The following is a 24,348-nucleotide window of genomic DNA, read 5'->3' as shown; positions in this document are numbered from 1 at the left end:
GATTTGTAACCTAGGTCACAAAAGCATATGACCCCTTTAAGAGACCGTTTTAGGCTACTTACCATCCAGAAAAAAACATTCGGGAACGTGATAGTAAGGTCGGCAATATTTGAGGACGTGAGATCCTCTAAACAGGTCGCGTGCTGCGTTCGTCCAATCAAGGACACCGACACTGCAGCGCAAATATGCAAATACGAAAGTTAACCCGGGGTTTAATAATATGTCAGCTTATGAATATCCAGTATGATTGTTTACTCCTAGTACATTTCAAGCAGTGTGAAACGTGAATTAAGATAACATTGCATTTACCCGGTGTTTATATTGATCCAGCCAGGGTTAAATATTGTAAAAAGCCCTTGTGTATCCTGCTGCTTCCAATGATTTGTTTGCTTGTTTCAGTGCTCCCACTGGTTACTATGGAGAGCAGTATACACACAAACGCAGTTCAGACAACAGCCTTGCCTTGTGGTGGCTAACGGGTAGATTTTAATAGTCATTTATAATTATGCCTACTAATTCAGTGGTAACAGTGCGGTATGGTCCTTATGAGTCGTGTGGTATTGTAGAGCACAAAACATTTCGCCTGGACGGTTTACAAGGTAATCCTTAGGTGTGTCAAAAGCTTTAAATAAGTTTCATTCATTTTGTTACATTTAAAAAAAACGGATATAACGTTAGCTGCTACCGAGTTAACCGCTTGTAGTAACAATAGTCCTATTGTAATCTGGCGGAAACTATGATTACTTGTTTGCTTTTCCCCCTAGCTGTCCTAAAAGACGACGGCCACCAGTGTGTCCTCGAGAAAACAGATGACTGGAATATATTAGAGCTCATTGTCAATGGAGAGTGCGTCTACACGTGCAACATTACTGACCTTGAATTTGGTAATTGCGTTAGCAGAAGATAAGAGATTCGATGATCGTCATGAAGTGTTTTTTTGTTTTTTTAAACTCCTCTTTGCTCATAGGGGGTGATGGACGACTTGATCCGCGGTGCCTGGAGGCCATTGACGCAGTGAGGAACGCGTATTGAACGACACGCCACGTAGGGTAGAGTGGGGGAAAACGCCCCCCTTAAGGAAAATGTGACATTACAGTGAAACAAAACATAAATGTGACTAGAATTGCCATCCCGGTTTTGAGTGACTATGGCAGGAGTAATTCACCAAATATTAAAATTGCTCAGCCTTCATAATTAATTAGTATTTTCACTGTAAAATATTTTTGTACAAAGGGGGCGTTTTGCCCCAGCGGTGGGGTAAAACGCCCCCCAAGGTGGGGTAAAATGCCCCCTTTCTTACCAACCAGTTTGCTTCATAGATCAACAGCAAAATTAACAGACAATAGTTTTTAATCTCTAAAAGTAAAAGGCAAGTATATCAACATGTATATATATTAATATTTATTTCAGCAATGTCCAAAATAGCCAAATTTAACAACCTTCCATCAGTGAGCTAACTTTGCTAGCAAGCTAGCTAGTTAATGCTCACTTGAGGTAATTTTTTCATGTTTTGTTCAAATATTTTGATTTTACCACCTAGTTATAGCCTACTGCATTAAGTGTAAAACAAAGGATTTGATAGACAGAGATATTTTATTATAGTAATTATGATAGAGAGAAACTATGCCCCCAGGGGGGCGTTTTACCCCTCAGCGTAGGGGACGTTTTACCCCACAAGCTATGACTTTAAAATATAATTATATTCCTTATAAATAGATGAATAGTGTAGTTTGAGATCGTATGCTATCATACATCACTGTGATATCCTGCAGAACAATATTCTCTTAAACACTTGTTTACAAATATCTGAAAATTATAGCATTTACCATGTAATCCTATTCTCTTCAAATATGTCGCTGGTGTCAGCTTCTCCATAGAGATTTGTATATCCCCGTTATCAACGTAGTGCATAGCAACAGTAAAAATGTATCTTGAACACTTTTAGTGGTTATTTTGGGAAAACCAGGTGGGGGGGGCGTTTTTACTGTGTGCGGAAAAAAATGGAATTGAATTAAATATTCTGAATTTTCTGAATTGAATAAGGCTACTATTTAATGCATCCTGTTCAGTAGGCCTATACTATTTAAAAAAAAATTTAAATAAAAAAATTAACCATATGGCGTTATTCCACAATTAAACAGTAAACCAACAGTAGTTTGCTACATAGTCAAATAACCCACAAGTTTTTCACGATATTAAGTCTGCATTGTTGAACACTGCTCATTTGAGCAAATTAGCATATTGTGCACAATGCACAGTACTTACTAGACCTATATAACGCAGCAATTGTAAGTTGTACGGTATACTATTCAAAACATAGCCAGTCTTTAAATCTAGTGAGCCAAGTAGACATTATCATTTTTTGGCATGCATGTTATGAGTCCACTAATGCTGTCCTGCTGTATAAAGGCAGCACAATGCCCGTGGAGAGAGCTCGTATGTGCACACAGGTATATGATAAATGATAAAAACCAAGCAAGCATCCATCGTTTGTCAGTGACACGCAGTTTATTGCATTATTGCTGTGAAACGTCTATCATTCATCACAATCTATCACAGTGAATTAAATTTATGATTTTTTTCCCCCTATGAGCAATGTGAATAGATATCTATAATATACTAAAACCAATTTTTTTACCCTTTAAACATTTGCATTAAATTCACTTTTGCAAGTGTCTATCACATAAACTATCCTTGTATCACTGTAAAGCCGCTTTGGAACAATCTACATTGTTAAAAGCGCTATATAAATGAAGATGACATGGATTACCTACAGCACAGATTCAAGTAAAATCCAGTTTACAGCAGTTTTGTCCTGCGCGAGTGACAAGGTTTAATTGTTTAAGCAGCCATAGAATGAACATTAAAGTTTTAGTATAGCTAAATTACACTACAAAAGCAGTTTGCGGACAGTGAGATTACACAGAAAAAACAATGCATCAGATACTTGTGCTTATTTGATTTAAGTAATTGTTTTATTTACCTCCTTATATTTGTTTCCCAGTGTGTATAGCATTTCAGAGTTGTCACAGACATGTTGACGTTATAAATGTCCTCATTCCCATAAGTCTTCAACACCACAAGAACCCTAAAGTCTAAAAAGGAAGCATATTTTGTGGAAGCTACAGAGAATATCACCACTGCCACAGAGAATATTGTTACTTGTCTACATGCCATCTGTTTGATGTCTCAGGATGAAGCCAAGTGTGACAGTTATGGAAGACAAAAAAATAAATAAGAATACAGATTACTTAAGACGGATAAATGATTTCTGATGCAAATCTATGGCTATTTGCTGTTTTGTGCTCTATTTTTCAATATAATTCAACAATTTTACACAATTTGGCAACATGAAAATCACCTTGTCTAATAAATTGTGCGTTGATACCAGTTATATTTCATTTTAAAGGCCAATTTCCACAACAGCATCAAAAACTCCTGCCCTTGAATGCCTCAAGGTTAAACGCAGTGTCCAAGAACCTCTTCAGCTCAGCCAGATGAGTGAATTTGTTTCCTGTGGCAGGGGCTGCAGCAGGGTCACGGCCAACATACCTAAAAGTGAGTGTGAATATTTTTTAGTTGGTGCGTACAAGTTTGTTTAGGCTACACCAAAAATTTAGCTTAAAAAGAGACTCACCATATTGGATTCTTATGGTGCACTGTGAGGAAACGTGGCCTTACGTAGTCATAGTAGCCCATGTTCTTGTGCTCCTCTTGACACCATATGAGTTCAGCGTTGCTGTACTTCTCAACCTCAGCCTTGATGAGGTCAAAAGGGAATGGTGATATCTAAGAGGAAAGAATGTATTTGATTGTGAATAAAGGAACTTTTGCAATGCCATTTTACTTATAATCAAGAAACTATAATGGCAACCTGCTCCAATCTGACGATTGCAACGTCCTCCTCCAACTGAAGCTGTTTTCTTTCTTTTGCCAGCTCATAATACACTTTTCCAGTGCAGAAGATGACCCTTTTGACTTTTTCTGGGTTTTCCGATGCAGGACTGTTATCTGGAATTATCCTTTGAAAATTTGTCCCTGCAATATGAGTAAATTAAGATACAGCCACATGTTAAACACTAAAAGCTGGACAGAGCATAAAATATTTCTGTACCAGAATTTTGTACCTGTGATCATCTCATCAAAACTGGAACGGGCCTCTGGCAGCCTCAGTAAAGACTTTGGTGTGAAAATGATCAGCTGAATAAAAATATGAAAATGTGGTCAGTCTAAGGCAAACTGTACTTGATTCATTGCATTTAGGAACTTTTGAAACTTCAATCTAGGCTGGGGAATACACAAATAGTAATATAACACAGCTGTGAAATCAAGCAAAACAGTAAATTAAGAGCAGTTTCATACAAAACAAACAATATCATCCCCAGACGCTCTCAGTTTAATTTGCTCAGGAAGAGATTTTCTCATGCTCCACAAACCTCTGCATTTCTCCACAACAGGGAATCACTTTAGACAATTGCAGTGGCACAGAAGCAAAAGAGGGTTGGGGCATACATTAAACTTTCACATTAAAGTTAAGGCTTAAGTTAATAAAGTCCATCTACCATCACACCGGCTGGCTGTGACATTAATCTAATAGCTCAAGTCTATCTAAAGCTATAATACCAAATGTGCATTTGTCAAGTCATAAATATAGCCTATGTATTAGAGTTGAACGATTAAGCGTTACAAGATCGCAATCTCGATTCAAACAGCCACGCGATCTAATTCCTAAATGACAACCATTCGCCTGTTTCTATTAAACCTTCGACAAAATCACATCGGAACATTCAAATCTGTTCGTGCAGACGCTGAGGCAGACAGAGCAGGTATCGTACAGTATAGGTATGAAACAGTTTTTTCAGCCACAAAGATTTGTTATTTCTATTAATTACAAATATTCATATCGCGATGAAACAATAGCAGCATTATTAGTGAGTCGTTGAATCATTCATTCAAACTAATTCAGTAAGATTAATTAAACATAGACTAAAAATAGACTGCAGCTATTAACATTTTGTCAGAACCTCTAGTAAATTACATGTTTTGTTTAGTTGTCTGTTCAGAGGAGAATCATGATCTCTGTCGTGAAAAATAAATAAATGTGATGCTCAATTTAACCAGAATCGGACAGCTCTAATACATATATATATATATTGACAGAACAATGAATCCACAAAATACACTGAAAAATAATATTGTACATGCTATACTGAAAGGAAAAAGGTTGTTCTTACTGGCTTCCTGAATGGTAATAAGATCTGCCTTCTAAGCACATGGAAGTAGCTAGCAGGTGTTGAACAATTGACCACAATCCAATTACAGTCATAGAGCTGCTGGACCTCAAAGTCTCCAGTGAATTCCTTAAAAGAGGTAAATAAAACACAGCTCATTAAAGTGATCTATCATGTAAAAAAAAATATATATATAATAATAATAATTTGTCACTGCAAAAAAAATTCTGTGATATTTCAGTAGATGTCCATTCTTTTAAAATATTTTACATAATTCATATTATATAGATAGCACAAAGATAGTGTCACCCAAGAAATGTACTCATGAATTCGCAAATAACTTCCTCTGCCTAAACAAATAACAATAGCCCTGTTGATCACGTCTAGTACCATTAGTACCATTCATGTCTCCTGAATGTCTTTATCTATGATGCCCTGCCACTGGGACTGACATACTGCTAGACTAAAAAACTATATTAAGCATCAAACAAATTGGCAATCAGTGAAGTGTGTCCGTTTCAAACTACCTGTGGCCATCAGTATGAGGCATGACCAGAAAGGCTACTTACGGGATAGCGATCAGGGTCATCCTTGCTCATCTGCAGGAAGCGCTCAGGCCTTGCTGACGAGTGCTCCGGGCCCTGCTCATTAGTGCAAACACACCAGCGCTAATGAGTGTAGGTCTATCAAACGCCACACTAAGCTAAAGAATTATAGCCTCATTTATTGGCTCAGACCCAGCTTGAGTCATCATTATTGATTCTAGTACAGCTATTCTGCTTTTGAGTAAAGGAAAGGATTGAAAAAGATTTTACCCTGTGTTTTATCCCTGCAGGAAATTAGATTCAGTGGTCAATAGGACTGCGATGATCTACATAAATTACTCTTAAAATAACACTTCCTTTGATATGGTCTAGGGCAATAGCAGAAATAAGCAATCTGTTAAATAATACATGATATTTATGTTGCTGTCTTGTGTGTTTTCAATTACATATGCAAGTGGAACAGATAGCTTTGCATCTTTTATGTTTAGCAACATACAAGGGTTACACTTTATTTCCATAGTCTACTTTACACATTCTACTAACTATAAGTAACTTCACATCAACTAACTCTCATTGGAGAGTTAGTAGATGGTTAGATTAGGTTTAGGTTTAGGGTTAGTAGAATAAGTTGACGTAGTTACAAAGTTACTTCTAGTCAGTCTGTTGGGGAACCATCCAAATAAAGTGTTAGCTGATATTAAACTAACAGTCTACTAATACTCAAATGACTGGTAGCTGACATCTAGTTGCAAAGTTACTTATAGTTAGTAGAATGTCTAAATGTAAGTGTTACCTATGTAAGGTCTTCCATGTAATATTATGCCACTTATAATATATAATAGGCCGTGCCATCAGTAGACTCACCATTCCCTCCATCCCATGGGGCAACAGTAAAACGATGCCATTGTGACGGACCCACTTGGCCTGGCCTGCAGAGATGAACTGGTCAATGATGCACTGGGCTGTGTTGTGGAAGTCGCCAAACTGAGCCTCCCAGCACACCAAGGCATTAGGACTCGCCATTGCAAAACCAAGCTCAAAACCTAATCAAAATCAGCATGTCAGAATCATTTATACAGTATTTTTTATGTCCAAAGTATTCTGAGTATGTCTTTTGCAAGGGGATGTGTCGGTAGAAATTGAGAGAAAACAGCTTGTTCTGTACAGGCTGATCATTTCTGAAGGTAATTTTACAGGTATCAAAAACAGGGAATACCTTGGATGATTAAAATGTCTGTGCACTCTGATTGATAACCAGATGCAAAATGAGCACAGGTGGTTCTTACCCAAAACCCCATATTCAGACAGGGAGCTGTTGCACACAGTGTAGAGAGCCTGGTTCTGCCACAGGTGGTTCATCGGAACGCAGAAGCGCTTATCAACTTCCTGATCATGCAAGACGTGGTGACGGTGACTGCAAAGATGAAATCACAAATTCAAGAAGCACTAAACAGGGCAACAACAAAAAAAGAGAACTATTGCTTGATTTCTTTTTTTACATATATAAAAATGAATATACAATATACAGACAATGACACACACATGACAATGTGTGTGTGTGTGTACCGTCATTTTTGATCAATTAATGTAATCTCAGTTTGGGTTTATTAAGATTTTTAATTATTTATTGTTTTTTTGTAAGACATTAATCCTTTTATTCAGCAAAGATGCATTAAATTAAGCTAAAGTCTTTTACATTGTTATAAAAATATATATATATTTCAAACTGTTAATCTAAAATTTCTATTCATCAAAGAATCCTGAAAAAACATGCCACGGTTTAAACAAAAATATTAAGCAGCACAACTGTTTTCAACATTGATAACAGTAAAACATGTTTCTTGGTCACCAATTCAGCATATTAGAATGATTTATGAAGGGTCATATGACTAATGTGAGTAATGGCTGCTGAAATTTCAGCTTTGCCATCACAGGAATACAGATTTTAAAATAATAGAAGAGAGTTACAGTATTAAATTGTAAAAATGTTTTAACCATACTGTTTTTACTCTATTTTTGATCAAATTCAGCCTTGGTGAACATTAAATACTTCTTTCAAAAACATTACAAAAATCTTACAGACCCCAAACTTTTGAACAGTAGTGTCTGTATCTAATTTATATAAAATAAAATGAAACTTACTGACACCTAAATTCTGTGAATTCTGGAAGCAGCTTAAAGGGATACTCCACTTTTTTTGGAAATAGGCTCATTTTACAACTCCCCCGGAGTTAAACAGTTGAGTTTTACCGTTTTCGAATCCATTCAGCCGATCTCCGGGTCTGGCGGTACCACTTTTAGCATAGCTTAGCATAGATCATTGAATCGGACAGGACCATTAGCATCTCTCTCAAAAAAATGACCAAAGAGTTTAGATATTTTTCCTATTTAAAACTTGACTCTTCTGTAGTTACATCGTGTACTAAGACCGACGGAAAATGTAAAGTTGCGATTTTCTAGGCTGATATGGCTAGGAACTATACTCAAGAGTCAAGTTTTAAATAGGAAAAATATCTAAACTCTTTGGTCATTTTTTTGAGAGAGATGCAAATGGTCCTGTCCGATTCAATGATCTATGCTAAGCTATGCTAAAAGTGGTACCGCCAGACCCGGAGATCGGCTGAATGGATTCGAAAGCGGTAAAACTCAACTGTTTAACTCTAGTTGTAAAATGAGCCTATTTCCAAAAAAAGTGGAGTAACCCTTTAAGGAATGCCATTTTAAGGAATATTTTCTTAAGCTGTAATGTCAAACCTCAGAACAGAGGCACTCTAAATCTTTATATCCTATCAGTGTGAGAGATCATGGACAGCAGTGGATTTGAGACAGGAGATGTGATATGTTTTGCTGGCTCTCTCTGATGCGATGTTCAAACCAGCCATCAGACCCATTGCGATTAGACAATCTTTAAAGTCCTTTAAATATCACAGTAATGATGTCCTGCACAGGCGGTCACGACTTACAATGAGTATAGACGTTACATAACATTTAGTATTAACCACGTATTTCCCCAACAAACTGGGTGATTCACATTTGACAAATATGGGCTCCTTTCTTAGATAATGTTGTGAAATGGAGAATGTAACCACAAGGAATGTGTTCTGTCTAATTGGGGTCTGTCTGCTCTGCTAATTTAATCACAAATGTAAATCAAAAGTGGCTCTTTAAGCTGAAGTGTCCTGTCCCTGAGGGTTAGCTCTGGAAAAACAGAGAATCTTGGGAGTAAACAGTGCATCAGCTGTGTGTTGGTTTCATCAATCAAGGGACCAGAGCACAGTACTCAGTGCATTCCCAAACACAGTAGACTGAATCAATTACTCATAGCCATTAACTCCCTGAGTAAAAAGCAGAACCAGCAGACTGGAGCACACCAATATGTTCACTCCCAGAGCCTTTGCATGAGAAAAAAGAATATGTGCACCAGCAGACAATCTACTTTGATAAAAAGGCTCATAACACACAGAAGCTCTTTTGCTGACGTCTTTTCACTGGCATTTTTCCTTCATTATGTTCTGCAAAGCATAGAACTGTCCATTGGAGCCCATTGAGATAAAATGTAGAGTCAAAAACTATAAAGTGAACCAGTGAGTAATGCCGTTTGCGGTGTGATAAATTCAGCTGCGATGATGTCTCAGAGTTTCATTGATGTGTGTACCATTTCAAACAAACCTGGCTGGTAAAATTTCTTGCACAGGATAGAAACGAACAGACGTGGGAGTATGTGACTGTACTGCTGTGGGGTGACATAAAACGTGTTTCCTTCAGAAGCAGTGCCGTGACGGCACCATGTGGGTGTCTCTCTGCCACTCCCAGAGGACTCTATATGTGTGCGACAAGCTGACGTCATTTGTCAATGTGTTGACATTTTAGTTTTAATGGAGCCATAAGGCAGAAAATATATACTTGGTTATTTTTAGCGACAGAAATCTAGACAGTTAAATAGTAGAAAGTGGCCTAATACATGAAATACATGAATATATGACAACAACTTATGGTCCCCCATAACTGCATGTGCAGAACTTTCTTTTTTTGAGTCATCCGTAACTCATAAAAGAGAACAAACGGGAGCGGTCACCATAGTTTTAAATGGAAATGGACTGAATGTCTTACCTAAATGTTCCTCTTTCCACATCTTGTCCACTGAGTCTCACATGAATATCATCCTTCAGCAAAGAGCCAAAGGCCATGTACTCTGCCAGGGCCCAGTCCACTGTGCGTTTTGAAACCATATCCGCTCTGCCTCGAAGGATACGTGACAAGCCTGAGATACAAAACGTATAGAAAGTCATAGACTTGTACATTTTGTTGTGTGACACTTTGAAAATAAATGCAATTTTCTAGAAAGGGAAAGTTTGTCAAGACAGACTTTGTTGGCCCTGTTTGATAGATAGATAAGCTAGATAGTAAAAGTTTTCATCTGAAGTCAGTAGGACCAACAGAAAAGTTTAGGAGAAAATACATAAACGGTGTCAGGACAGACTGAACATATGTGTCAAGTTTGGTGAATATAGCTTTAAGTTTATGAAAAGCAAACCCATAAGAGTAGCTTGGTTTTTTCATACACAATATCCCATTGGAATAAAGCATCATTCTATCTCAGAAATAAGTTTGCCGGTGGGATGGTTTGATGCTCTGAGGTAGTTGTGCTTAGAGGCAGGCAATAAGCAGAGATTAGCTGGAGGGCTATGGCAGTTCGGGTGATTTAGCAGAATTTAAGGCTGCCAGATTGGAGTCGGCTCTTTAAGTGCAATGGTCCCATAGTGCAACTCCATCAATCCACTATAGCTCCCATGTGTCCGCTGCTCAGTGAAAGAAAATTATGACCCGTAAGAAGCAATGAGACATTCCTATATCAGAAGTGTAAGGATCATCTGTCAGGGCTTTGCTGATGTTCCACACCATTACCACCATCATCCTGCAATGCTTTGATGTCAGTTTCCAGTGTTTTGTCCCTAGTGGTTAAAGCTTGACAGTACATACATTAAGATATAATCTAGTTGATTTCCATTCGATTTTTAGTAGATGAACTGACTGCTGGTAACAGCCTATGGGACTCCACAGATAGTTCAAGCTAAAGTGAAAATGATGTCAACCCTCATGTCTTTTTGAAACCTGTATGACTGACCTTTTTGTACACTGTGTAATACAAAAGGCTCTTTTCCAAATATTGATGTCAATAGTTACAAACTCTCAGGCAAAAGATTTTCAGTTTAGAAATTGTGAATTCAACACTGTCACAATTAAATGATTACCAATCAAAATACCTCAAACTCACCACTATGAATGGCAAAGTCCTTTAGAGGGACTGAACTGGCTACTGAACCAATGTGCATGAGCACATCTTCGCTTAGTCCGGTGGGAGGGCAGCTCATGCTCTTTGGCTCTCCATCTGGTTTGAAGAAATCTTAAACACAAAACAGAGCACATATAAGGTTCTGAATCCATGGCTCTCAATCAGGGAACTGGAGCCCACTCGACTAGGGGTCCTAAAGATGGCTTAAAATAATTTAAAATAAGACAAAACAGAAAACAAGCATTAAAATCAGCTAAAACAACTAAAAACCAAGATATTTCTAATTTTAATTCACCCCCGTGAGAACCGTTTGTTTTGCAGGATGTCTTAGAAAACCTGGATATATGATGCGATTTCTCTGGAAAAGTCATAAATTATCTTAAAGGTGCTCTAAGCGATGTCTTTTTTAGTTTTTTAGGCCAAAACATTTTTTATCATATACAGCAAACATCTCCTCACTATCCGCTAGGCTAGCTGCCTGTCCCCTGAACACACTGTAAAAAAACGTGGTCTCTGTAGACAGCCCAGGCTCCACAAACGGCAAGAAAAACAAACTGGCCCAGCCTGGACCATGAAACATAACAAACAGTGTTCCAGCCAATTACCGACAAGAATGATTTGGGGGTGGGGGTGGGGGGTTAGTGCGTGTGCACATGAGAGGGGGTAGAGTGGAGGAGAGAGAAGCATGAAGAGGGAAGTTAGCTAGAGGAGAGATGTCCTAGACAATGACAAAGACTAACATTAAAAATGTATATTCTTGAGAATTTTGATATGGCCGACACACGACCAAAGAGACGGCGTTAACAACAAAGAATAGGAAAAAGGAGAAGGAACGTGCGAAGTCCCAAATTTACATCGGAAAAACGTTCAAAAGGTGGCGAGAACTCCGCCAGCAGAAGGGCTTCCAATCCGAAATTCAGATGGCTCTGTTTTTGCTGGACAGGTGGGTAAATCCAGTTTGGTTTTTCTAAATGGTTCATGACGGGTTTCAGGAAGGGAAGGGAGGGGGGTGGGGGATATGATGAGGAGGGGAGGTTCGAGCTAGCCTCCGTTTTGTTTGACAATACTTTGAACGTCAACAAGAAGTGACGTCACCCAACATCGCTTAGAGCACCTTCAAAATGCCATAGGCATTTATATAAAGAATAAACATTTTACTAGTTATGCCAAGCTCTAAGATATTTTGTTGAGTAGAAATTGTGAATTAAAAAAAAAATCCTTATCCTTAATGCTTATCCAATACATCACGAATGACTGGAAAATTCATTGGTTAAAAAGAATGTGAACTCTAAAGAACATTCAGCTCCTAAAACTTCTGAAAGTTAATTAGTTTAGTTTTAATTCCGATTAGTTTAGTTTAATTTACAAAAACTACTGTAGGAGTGCCCATAGATTAAAGCAAGTTTTAAACTAGGACTAAGGAGCTTTCGAATACTGTTGTGCACAATGGAGGGCCTTGGAGTCAAAACGGTTGAGAAACACTGGTCTAAATCCATCTTATATTTTCACTGAAATGCCTAGTATCTATAAAGTCCTCAAAATGTACCAGGCCACGGAGAGTCAAGCCAGTTGCGGATGTGTAGGATCTTCTCATCTTTAGAGCTGGTATACGCCTCCTCACAGATCTTGTCATATTTAGCAACCTCCTCCTGGAAACAATTCACAGTACAGCACTATCCACTATATTCATCAAAAACCCAGACACATGACACATTTGTGACAAATTATTAATTAATGATTCATGGCACCTATGTGCTACGGCGTAGAGAAAACAGCAAGATTCCAGTCACAATTTATTCTCTAAGTGAAATCCCTAGAGCTATGTCAGCGAGTGAAGAGTGACAGGGATGCAGTTGTAAATAAAACGAGCTGTCGCCGGGCGAGACAAGGTGTCAGCTATCCGCACTGGAGGGATGGTTTGGTCCGACAATCGTGGTTTCTACGGCGACACAAATCTGAGGGTGGTTGGGAGGGGAGGCTATATTTGAGCCCGGGGAATGAAAGCCTGGGTCATCGGGTGAAGTATGAAACGTGTCATAGCCAGAGCGAAAAGACATTGGCTGAGCATCTGAACACAGCCTCCATCAATTGTCAGGAAACAATATACAAACGGCACAGGAAACCCATCGCTCCCTAATAGGCCAGGAAAACAACAGCTGTGGAAAAGATTCTTTAGATGAGTTAAAAAGGTCAATTAGGGTGACCTGTGGGAGGAACAACAGCAGGTGGACATTTTCACATTACATAACGACACAATAATGAGATTTCCATAGAGTGAGACACAAACCTCAAACTCTTGCAGTGTTACAACTCCCTCAGAGATGAGCTTGTCTGCATACTTCTTCAGCACATGTTCCTGTTTGCGGATCTGTTTGTACATGAGGGGTTGAGTGAACATGGGCTCATCCATCTCATTATGTCCAAACCGCCGGTAACACACCTATAAAACACATCAGCAATGTCAATTTACATGTGATAAGATACATATTCAGTATCAGTAATTCAAACAATTTCTATTGTTGTATAAAAAAGACACACTATTACCAGTGTTACCATCTCATTTTCAAATCTTTCCATTATTTCTACATCTTTATCAGCTAGGATTGAAAGTTTATTTAATGTATTTTAGATATAGTTTAAATTGGTTTCATTCCCAGGTAAGGTTTCAAATAAATTTCCTCAGTGTTCAAAATATTTGGCGAGGCTATGCCACACAGAATCCCATGTATTATTCGCTAATGGCCTCATAGCACGCTATTCCTGAAGGCGATTCATCAATGGATGGCGCAAAATCGAACTTTTGAACTTTTCAGACAGGCTGTCAGTCTGAGCATAACGGGTCATTCACACAAAGATAAATAACTTTAACCATGAAGTTTTAAAAATCGCTTTAACTATAAGAGAATATCGGACTCAATATCGTTGGATATTATAATCACTTTCAGAGCGTTTTTAATCCCAGCTGATGAACGATAAAGACACTGACAGCCAGTAAAAATCCTTCCTATTTTATATTGCATACTTAGAATACTCCTAACATTATAGTTAACATTAAAGTTATTGTCATAGTTCATTCTTATTGTGAACTGGTCTTTAGTAGAGAGGACATTTCAGCAAACCTTTCTACAAGTCTGTCATGGAATTATTAATGCAACCGATTCATTCAAAAACCTTGATTCATTCAGTAATGTTATGAGCGAGTCATTGTTTTATTCACTCAACCGATTGGTTCAAAAACTCAGATTCATTCCTGACATATGGTTCATTTCTGACTGATCCCACATGATATATTCTGATGTGTTTTTAAATTAGATTTTTTAAACATCGGCCCATGGCCCCCCGCCGTATTTTCACACTCCCCTGGTTGAAACCCCTAAGTGTAACAGAAAAGATTGTGATTCTGAAACCAGAAAAATAGATCTTGTGTAATCAATAGATCTTGTGTATACCAGTCCTAACAAGTGATTTATTTTAAGGTTCAGTGATATTTTAATTACATGTATGATGTTTCTTCACAGTATTTACCAGATCAATCACCACATCTTTGTTGAAAGTGTTTCTCCATTCTACAGCAACCTTGCACACATACATCACAGCCTCTGGGTCATCAGCGTTGACATGGAAGATGGGTGCGTTGACCACACGAGCCACATCCGTTGGGTAGGTAGAGGACCGTGCCATTCGGGGATCTGTGGTGAATCCAATCTGGCAACATCAGATAACACTCATCAATCTACAACATATTGAAAGGTTGGGGGTTAAGGTTTTGCAGAAAGCTACTCCTCAAATCGATTCTAATAGGAAAATCTGATGTTTGGTGTTAACCTGATTATTGACTACAACATGGATGGTGCCATAAGTTGTATATGAAGGCAGTTCACTGAGATGGAAGGTTTCATATACGACTCCCTGACCCGCAAATGCAGCGTCACCATGCATGAGAATGGACATCACCTGCAAAGAAAGGAATTGATGGCTTAAAATCGCTGTTATTGGTTTGTGTTCATCCAACATGCCAAATGATGCAGAAAAAGCAGAATATGTGGTTATGTCTTGCAGTGGTTCATCTTTAAAGATAATCTGAAGATAAAAGTACAACCCTCCTTCCTTCCGTGTCTCCTCTGTAGAACTGCTCTGCCTTAGTCTTGCCCTGAACGACAGGATCTACTGCCTCTAGGTGAGAGGGGTTAGCCATCAGAGACAATGTGATATTCTTATCCGTTTCCCTGTTGATCCGTTCATGGTACATCCCCAAGTGATATTTCACGTCTCCTGAACCCTGGAATAGATTTGCGTGTGAAATGTACATCAGAAGCACAATAAGACAAGATCCGATATGACAAAAGCATCTTTCATCAGATGAAATTATATTACCTCATCTGCAGCCTCAAGTTTGGAATCAAACTGACAGAATATCTGATCCAAATCTTTGCGAACTACGTTGGCCAGGACATTCAGTCGCCCCCTGTTTGAGTCAAAGGTTGTGTTATTATTGCTGGGGTGGATTCATAAAAGCAGGTTGAGATTGGATGGAGCAGGTTTTCAAGGTACCTGTGAGGCATTCCCATAATTACACTCTCTATACCATCTTCGCTGGACTTGTCAATGATCATCTTCAGGGCAGGGATGAGGACCTCACAGCCTTCCAAACCAAAGCGTTTCTCTGAAGACCATTTGCGAGCAAGAAAGTCCTCAAACCTAGAACATTGAATCATTAACATAGAACATTCTTTGTCATTGTCAGCTTTACTTTGCTAAATTAAGCAATTTCAATGTATATTAATTCTAATACATTTCACACAGACACAACGATGACTTCCAAAACTGTGGGTTAAGCTAAGAAAAAATGAGTCTCTAATAAAGAAGCAAAAAACACACATGACATTATTTTAAGGATATGCACCGTGTTGAGCGAACCAGCCTGGCCAGCAAGGTCCTCTTCTCTCTGTCAGAAAATATCATGATTCCTGGAGATTCAAACTTCTGTCGGATCCATTGGCATTGCTCCATATTGTTGATAAACATGAATTCCACTCCAGTGTGTCCACAGTATGATGTCTGGAACATTCCAAGCAGATTCAGTTTACCCTTTCATTTATTAATGCATTCATTTTTGAAGTATAATTAAACATCATCATAATATAAGCGATGAGCTTGTCATATTTACCCAAATTACATCCTTTCAGAATAGCTAGTGAATGTCATATCTGAATCAATCCAGTCACAAAACCAGCTAATGAGAAATGAGGAAGGAGTGTTTCTTCTCAAATACTGGGTGATATCACAGTAATCCAGCATCTACCCACCTCAAGTCTGTGTATGATTTCTCTCAGTGGGAGTGTGCTTTCATTTCCCCCAATAAATGTGGTTAGTGGCAACTGAAATGATTTATCGAGATCAGATTCTCCCAAGCCGTACGACTCTAAAAATTAAAAGAGGAGAAGCATATTAAAGAAAAAACATACTATAATGAAATGTAATATGACCCCCACAATGTTCCTTTTTACACCAAATATTATGATTTAAAGTGAAGTAAAGATCTGTTGATTATGGTTCCAACAAGTTACTCAACACACAGTTTCCTTTACACTTAACATTTCTTTTAGAATACCATTATTCATTTACACACAAAAAATATGTGAATATGTTTTTTAAATTACATGTTGTCATATTAACAACCAGTCAGAAAAAAGACTGATGTAAGCCTCACAAACTTAAAGTATACATCACAATAACTGTTCCCTGTCTGTTTCGAATCGAACTGAAGAATGACTCGCAGCTCAGTGCGGCAGTCAGTTGTGAACTCAAACATGACTCATTAAAAAGAACCGGTTCAAAAGAGTCATTCACAATCTGGACCTCACAGCTCATCATGCTGTGGTTGTTGTATTTGTTTTCTCTGGCATATTTATTTATTTATTTATTCAAATGTGTATATTATATTTGTGCGTATTATCTTATGTGTGTATATTTAGGATTTGTATTTAGATGTCTTGTACAGCACTTTGGTCAGTCTTGTGGCTGTTTTTAAATGTGCTTTATAAATTAATTAAACCTGAAACTTGAATTAGCCCTAGAACACCTACTATGTTTTTGTATGTATCAGACATATTGGTGATCATTTATTTTGTGTTTTGTATTTATTATTCACTCATGTTAATATAGTGAATAAGCAGAGGAAACAGGCTGTTTCACAGGCTGTTCATGATATACAACAAAACCATATAAAGACCCACACAAATCTTTCTAGATTTGAAATTATTGTAGCTTAATTTTTTTTGACACATTTTCAACCATTTCAGTCACAGCCTTGGAGCCCTGATTTGTCAATCCTAACTAACATGATTACCAATTTGATGGTTAGTTACACCCCTAAACGGTGAAAGAAAACCATGCAATGCAGGCAATCGTGGGAGTTTGCAAATGCATCCTGTAGATAACACTGGGGTCTATCAGTAAGACTGTGTCTCCTCAAGAGAAGAACACACACAAGAGGAGACAGGTGCAAATGTAATTAAAGCCACAGTACAGATAAAGAGGAAAGATGCATCATACCGAAATTAAGAGCCTTCTGGTCCAATACACGCCCTCATTAGCTGCACGAAGTCTATAGGAAAAACTACGACAAAACCTGACCGACACATTGAGAGAGTAGTGAGGTAAAAGAGGCATGTTTTGAGAGGTCTTCTCACTGGCTATTACTCTCTCCTTTTCGATCTGTTGTGAGAACATGTGCTACATCCTTCTACTCTGGCGACACTAAAGGCAATAGGACCCGACAGGAGCAAAGAGAAAGATTTATGGGCCTTTATCTCAGATAACATTAACCTGTGCTTGCGATTGAGTCTGGGGCATAGCTCTCCCTTCTAGCCCCTGTCGCTGTCTGAGACTGGGGAATCTGTAATGGCCAAATGAGGAATTGTTTGCAGACCACTTACACGACTGCACGACTACAGAGCCTAAAAGCAGACACATCCACGCTCTCTCTCCCCCTTTCCATTAATCGAGCTCTATGAGTCACCAAATAACCAAAACGCAAGCACTGGTACTGGCAGTGTTACTAAACTTCATTACAATAATCTTGATCCTTATATAACATGAAGTGCTATCAGCTCTGATTATGAGGTTGGGGAAGCAACTTCCAATGGTCTTCGGAAGCCCTGAGCTAAAATGAAAAGACTGATCTAAAAGATTATATACACATGCAGGAACATCTCAGAAACAGCACGGCGTTTGGTTTTATTTGCCGAGAATTCACATATTCTATACATTCAGCATGTTTAATGGTTAATATTTCACATTTTAATGATATGGGGCTCACAATTTGTCTTTTGATGAATGGTCTAATAACTGGAAGTCCTCACTTTGCAATGAAAGAGTTTTTTCAGTAGGCTCCAACAATCTAATTTTCCTTTCATAATTAAAATGAGATGTACGCAGCGGATGGGTGCAGCTTTGTTGCTACAGTGACGTATAAACACAGTGGCTGGGGTTGGCAAGGTCAGTCACCAATTACATTAGACACAGCTTCGGTAGCTTGTGCTGGCTTGCAATGCCAGCAAGAACTGTAGCGCTGGCGTTACACAAAAATAAACAACAAAGATAAAGATTGAAAGTATGTGTAGATAAAATAAAAGACGAAAATATTTTTTGATATTTTTTAAAAGCCTGAAGTTTGTGGATCAATGACATAGACTGTAAGAGTGTCCATGATAAAGAATATATACACACACACACACACACATATATATATATATATATATTAAATCTAGTTTAAAACACGTTCAAGTTCTTAGAAATAAACTCTTTGTATTTATGTTGGTTTTATATGATTGATAAAAAAAACTTTAAACCATTTTCAAGAGGAGTTTCAATTTCATAACTTGCCATTTAATGTCATTTAAAATATTTCATTACAAATATCATGAATCATCATATACACTGTATCACGTTTTTGAGGAGTCGCACCACATGACATTTTACATCCTGAGCTAACCTTGCCTTGTCATAAAAAGCTAAATGTATGATATTTTAAGTAAGAGATTTGATCTTGACACACAGTAATGAGAGTTTGCCTCTCTATATCATTTCCTGTTTTAAGTTTTTTAATGCATGTTTAATATACATGCTCCTCCCCCCCAATATCAATTAGCAATACAGCAGTGTGTTTGTGTTTGTGTTTGTGTGTGTGTGTGTGTGAGTGGGAATTGCATGTTTTATGACTGGACAAAAGAAAATGACATTGTCACGTCATCAAGTCTGTATTTTACAGTAATTAGGAGTTTCTATTCAAAGAGAAGTGGATTATTCAGCAGCTGCTGTATTGAATGGTGGTGAGGGAGAGGCTAAGGAAACAGAATAATAACAACAAACACTCATAAGGATGAGCCCCAAGCAAGGAACTAAGTCAGCATTTATCAAACGTCTTCAGAACAAAGAGCCTTCTTTTTTTTAAGTTATGATTTTGGACTTTCTGTGGCTTTATTGGATAGGAAAGTAGAGCATGGGGTAGAGAGAGAGGGGAACAGAGCCAATCGCAAAGGACCTCGAGCAGGGAATCGAACTCGGGTCGCCGGAGGCACAGTTGCGTTATATGTCGGCGCGCTAACCGCGAGGATATCGGCACCGACAAAGATCCTTCTTTAAGTAGGACAGTGAAGGAAGGAAGTGAGTGTTTGTAAGAATTATGAAGTTAAATATTAGTGGGAAATATGCTAAATGGATATAATCTTACCAAGCTTGTCAATTGACGTAATCAGATCTGAGGGAACAAAGGAGTCCAGGTCGGCAGTAAGGATGCCAAGAGGGTCCAGCCTGGCCACATGGTGACCACGTACCTAAAGGGGGTAAAACACAATAATTGAGTGTGATTTGCTCTCTCCATATGCAAAGAAAAGCATGAAAGTACCAGAAGCAAGACTGAGCCAGGAAGTAACTAGCGGATATCTTACCCACACAAATATGAACCAACGTGTCACATGACTAACAAATCTCATAAGGATTCACAATAAGTTAAACATACAATCCCAACAGGCTGGCAAACAGGAGATGGAAAGAAAATGCTGGCTTTGCCAAAAGACAGAATTTAATAAATCCCTACGATACTTCATCTTATTAATTAGAGGAAGCAGGGAAAATGTAACCACCTGTTTTGATTCAAGCAATCTCTTTGATATTTTTATTTTCAAAAGGGAAAAACAGCAAGTCTAATTAGGTTTGAATTAATCACGTGATTTGCATAACTACACAGGGACACTCTAAAATGTACGGATGTACAGGCGCGTCTTTGATTTGTTGCAGTCCAGTGCTAGTGAATATGATTGGATTAATTTATAAAAATTATTTATTGTGTATTAGATTCTCTCAACTGAAAAATCTCCCCTTAATTCTGTCTCTGATTCTCTGTCCAAAGAATGACAACTCTGAAGATAATGATAACTATATTAGCATGTGTGCTGAAGTTATGTCATCTGGTGCTTTAATGCTCAAGCTCTTTAAAGTCTCGTTTAAGTATAGTTCTCGTTCTCGATGTGAACGGGCCATAACCCAGAGCTACTCACTTTACCTGATAGGCTCTGATTAGAGTGTGGACGGCCAAATGATCCTCCACCACCTTCTGTGACATGGCAGGTGTCTGAGACTGGCCTCTTCCCTGGAGCAGCGCAGACAGACGCTTCTCTCCAGACTCCTCTGAACTGCTGGCTTGGGCGTTACGGAAGTATGCATCCCAGGACTGTTGAAAATATAACAAGTTACATATTTCAAAAGGTCAAACCTTCGTATTTATTACTTCAAAACAAAAAGTTTAAGGATTTTCTGATGTTAAAAAGATCATTTATTCTCTCTCTATTGCCATTTCAATTCCATATGACTGTGGAACTCAAAAGGAGACATTCAGCAAAATGTCTAAGCTGTTTATTTTCTCCAGTCCCCATCCACTTTTATTGTACAAAGCAGCTTAAACATTCTGCTAAATACCACATCTTGTGTTCCATGCAAGAAAAATTACATGAGAGTATTTAAATGATTGACAAGGTAATGAGTTTGATTCTCAGGGAATGCATGAACTGGTCAAACGTTATTCAGAGCAGCGCCATGACAGGTATGAAAGCGAGGTTGTGTGGGATAGACTTACCGTGTCTTCAATGGCATCAACTGTAAAAAGCTATTTTCCGCAGCTCATACTTTCTGGAGTTTATTGTCTACTGAAAGTTCCTGGAAAGATTTTTTTGCAGCGTTTTGTCAGCAGAACAATTCAAAAACACATTAAATAACAGTTTAGAAGAGATTTATGTCTATCCCTCAAACCCTCGCTTTCATTGCCGTTAAAAATCAAAGATGGCGCTGCTGTAAATAAGGTCTATAGCCAGAATGCAGTGTAAGTGGCTTTGGATAAAATCGTCTGCCAAATGCATAAATGTAAGTCAGGGTTATTATTACTTGAAATAAGAAAAACATTAACTGAAATAACATAAAATAATGAAAAAACTTATTTCAGCTATATTTGCCAACATTTCTCATTTTCGTTTAGTTTAAGTGCTAAAATAACAAACTAAATATCTAAAACGTAACTAAAAATATATTATATATATATATAGGCCTATATATAAAAAAAATTTTACAAAATATTAACAAAAACTATAGTAGTATATCAGTGACACTAAAATAACACTGATGCAAATGTGAAAGTAAATGAGCATAGGGGTTTACAGATTAGGAACATAACCCAGCAGGCCTATAAAATTAATAATAGCATTGCAGTGCTCTTATATTAATAGAAAGCACACTCCGTTTCTGGGACAGAGTTTTAGTGTCTTCAGTATAGATGTTCACTGCACCTCATGAACGTTTTTGTGATCCTCTAGCCAAGCGTAGTACATCTCTACGACATAGCTAGAGCTGCAGGCCGCCAATGAAGGCTCAGGAGCCCCGCTGGAACAGTTACGGCGTGGGTCAAAAACTCGCTTCCCTGTCCCCACGTACCCCATCATCCATTGGCTCCTGCTTCTTAAAGCACCAGCCAGGGACCTTAGCTGACTCATGTCTGCAGACCTTCATAAATAGGAAACGGCAAGGTATTATGGCAGACTTAATCAGAGCTGTTCTCAGAAGTTCCTGAGAATGTTTGAAACATTTTTAAAATCAGAAAATGTGTTTGAGTGATTTAACCCTGAAAACACCAATACAAATCTAGATAGTGATGTTCACCAATGTTTGGCGGGTTAAGCTAGTGATGAGAATGGGTCTTCAATTAAAGATGGTCAAACAATGTGATCCTTCTGGTTTAGAATTTAAGCAGGCCAGTTATGTTGTTGTGGGGTGACTGACTCACTTCATGTACAATAATAAAAATTTCATGTGATAGCCTATTTTCGAAAATGACTATTTATAGGCTACTTTACATTTAAAACTTAATTCATTAAAAAGGCACCTTTAAAAATATCCTCGCTGATGCCGCAAGTGTTCTTGAGGATAACCATAACCATTGTTAAAATGCTCTCTATCTATAATATCAGTGCTGGCTAGCTACCGGCGGTTCATAAAAGGCTTTTAAATAGAGCTCGTCCTTCATCTCCACCCATTCAATGACAAATTGATTTGAACGATGTAAAATCCCGTTGTCAAAACCACTTCCAATAGCCTACATTTATGCGATGCAAATATATGAGCGAACAGTCGTATGCATCGATTGGGCGATTGGTTACAGCTGTTACCCATCCATATGTTTCCATTCGCTCGACACACGCGACGGAGTCCACGTAGCTTCATCTGTACGTCATAACAAACAAATTTCACCTTGAGCTGCGCGCAGATGAAGATGGTCCGGTTGAGATCAGACGCGGTCTGTCGTGATTCAGTTTCTTTTCTGTCCTATAATCTCTCCAACCAACGTCAAATCCGTCCCATAAGCCGTGCTGAATGCGGCGCTGCAGTTGGTCAATTTCAGCTCTAAACTGCAGCATCTAAAATAACAGCAGGTTTAGAGTTCATGTATCATTTATTTGACGTTTTATCTTTGTACAGTTTTTCTGTCATACTGCATTTTATGTTGCCATGAACAAGGCTACATCACACCTATTGTATATCCAGTTCAGAACAATTGCGTATATGGACACAATAAATAATGCACTATAAAGCAACATGCTGCTGTGATGCCTGTAGGTTTCAGCAGGGGCGGACTTTACCATTAGGCAAAGGTCGGCAATTGCCTTGGGCCCCGAGCTACCTTGGGGCCCCCAGAATGCCCTATTAACTTATGCTTAATTTTTGATTTTTTTTATATATATATATTTCTAAAACTCCATTTGCAAAAAATGGCATCAAATCATTAGTGTCGCAGACAGGAGGGGCTCACTACATTGGACTATTCCATTATCTCACTTACTGCGCATCTGCGAAAGTGACATGGCTGTGCCAAAAAACTGACGGAGAAAAAGAAGTGATTGACAGACAGAGTGTACAGAGTAGTAGAGAGTAAAAATGAAGCGAAGCTAGCTACCCAAGCGGTGCTGAAAAAAGGAGGAAGCGGGAGGAAAGCAAAAAGTCCGTAAAGGTGCGCGGCGCGAAAGATAAACAACACGCAGTAACAGGAGGACTGGGAAATACACAAACAGAGCAAGACGAGTCTAAACGCGAAAATTTTAAGTTTCGAAGTTACCCAAGCGGCTCAAATAAAAGAAAAAAGTGAAAAGACGCTGATAAGTAGCCTATTTGGGAACGCTGCCAAAGATGACAAACTTTTTTACGGCTACTGTTGGGGATACAGATCAGGACCAACAACGTCCAACGCACAGAAAAGATACAGTATAACTTACCGAAATGTATATTCCTCATTCATAATATCGATCAATAAGTGTTTTTAAACCGCGGAAAGAGCTAAAACAGCTGGAGAAATATGTGTAGGCTACTATATTACTTATTTTATTACTTATTTTAACCTTAAATTATACCAGCTGATAGGGCTTTTTTTTCTTGAGAAAAAGTAACGCCTATCTTGTGAAACGTTACCTAATATTTATCCAAATGAGTCAATATTGAATCAAATCACAAGAATTGAATTGAAATGGTGATATTTGTCAAGCAAAAAAAAAAAAAAAAAAAAAAAAAAAACATAGCTTACCAGAAATTGTACCATGTAAACATTGTAACATGTTTCTGTTTAGGAGTAAAGAAGTGTATGCAGGGTTTAAAGGGGATGCTTTTTTTCTCCTCTCTAACCTTTACTTCCCTGTAGATTAGCTTTACCTGCCTATCCACCATTCAGTCGGTAGGCTACATA

The 24,348-nt window shown here is 38.2% G+C and overlaps 2 protein-coding genes across 3 annotated transcripts; one reads left to right on the top strand and one right to left on the bottom strand.

Annotated features, from left to right (window-relative positions):
- Window positions 1-461: 461 nt before the first annotated feature.
- cUnh10orf53 (chromosome Un C10orf53 homolog) lies at window positions 462-1,122 on the top strand. The gene is made up of 3 exons (XM_084392413.1): window positions 462-599; window positions 765-884; window positions 968-1,122. The coding sequence occupies exons 1-3, from the start codon at window positions 506-508 to the stop codon at window positions 1,030-1,032; spliced, it is 279 nt and encodes a 92-aa protein (XP_084248539.1). The 5' UTR covers window positions 462-505; the 3' UTR covers window positions 1,033-1,122.
- Window positions 1,123-2,492: 1,370 nt separating this feature from the next.
- Window positions 2,493-23,220, bottom strand: ogdhl (oxoglutarate dehydrogenase L). Of its 2 annotated transcripts, none has more exons than XM_084392411.1 (23): window positions 22,866-23,220; window positions 21,908-22,121; window positions 20,635-20,802; window positions 19,804-19,906; window positions 16,376-16,491; window positions 15,973-16,127; window positions 15,621-15,767; window positions 15,444-15,534; window positions 15,169-15,348; window positions 14,895-15,023; window positions 14,595-14,774; window positions 13,357-13,509; window positions 12,616-12,718; window positions 11,052-11,180; window positions 9,887-10,037; window positions 7,063-7,190; window positions 6,641-6,819; window positions 5,801-5,872; window positions 5,235-5,360; window positions 4,128-4,200; window positions 3,875-4,038; window positions 3,638-3,789; window positions 2,493-3,552 (listed from the first exon to the last, which is right to left on the bottom strand). In XM_084392411.1, the coding sequence occupies exons 1-23, from the start codon at window positions 23,030-23,032 to the stop codon at window positions 3,429-3,431; spliced, it is 3,204 nt and encodes a 1,067-aa protein (XP_084248537.1). In that variant the 5' UTR covers window positions 23,033-23,220; the 3' UTR covers window positions 2,493-3,428. The 2 variants fall into 2 exon arrangements, with proteins under 2 accessions (XP_084248537.1, XP_084248538.1); XM_084392412.1 differs by having other exon boundaries at window positions 22,784-22,950.
- Window positions 23,221-24,348: the final 1,128 nt, after the last annotated feature.

This window comes from Rutilus rutilus (assembly GCF_951802725.1).
Source record: "Rutilus rutilus genome assembly, chromosome: 20".
In the NCBI taxonomy this organism is placed as follows: domain Eukaryota; kingdom Metazoa; phylum Chordata; class Actinopteri; order Cypriniformes; family Leuciscidae; genus Rutilus; species Rutilus rutilus.
The sequence above is the reverse complement of the archived record's forward strand: the minus strand, read 5'-3'. Positions and strand labels throughout refer to the sequence as shown.

What these genes read in the sequence shown, in the direction of transcription:
- cUnh10orf53 (XM_084392413.1), top strand. Translation starts at nt 506, where the DNA reads ATGCCTACTAATTCAGTGGTAACAGTGCGGTATGGTCCTTATGAGTCG. An exon ending in TCGCCTGGACGGTTTACAAG is followed by an intron (nt 600 to 764) that starts GTAATCCTTAGG and finishes TTTTCCCCCTAG; the next exon opens with CTGTCCTAAAAGACGACGGC. An exon ending in CATTACTGACCTTGAATTTG is followed by an intron (nt 885 to 967) that starts GTAATTGCGTTA and finishes CTTTGCTCATAG; the next exon opens with GGGGTGATGGACGACTTGAT.
- ogdhl (XM_084392411.1), bottom strand. Translation starts at nt 23,032, where the DNA reads ATGCTGCAGTTTAGAGCTGAAATTGACCAACTGCAGCGCCGCATTCAG. An exon ending in GTCTGAATATGGGGTTTTGG is followed by an intron (nt 6,820 to 7,062) that starts GTAAGAACCACC and finishes GATTTTGATTAG; the next exon opens with GTTTTGAGCTTGGTTTTGCA. An exon ending in ATGACCCTGATCGCTATCCC is followed by an intron (nt 5,361 to 5,800) that starts GTAAGTAGCCTT and finishes ACCTCTTTTAAG; the next exon opens with GAATTCACTGGAGACTTTGA.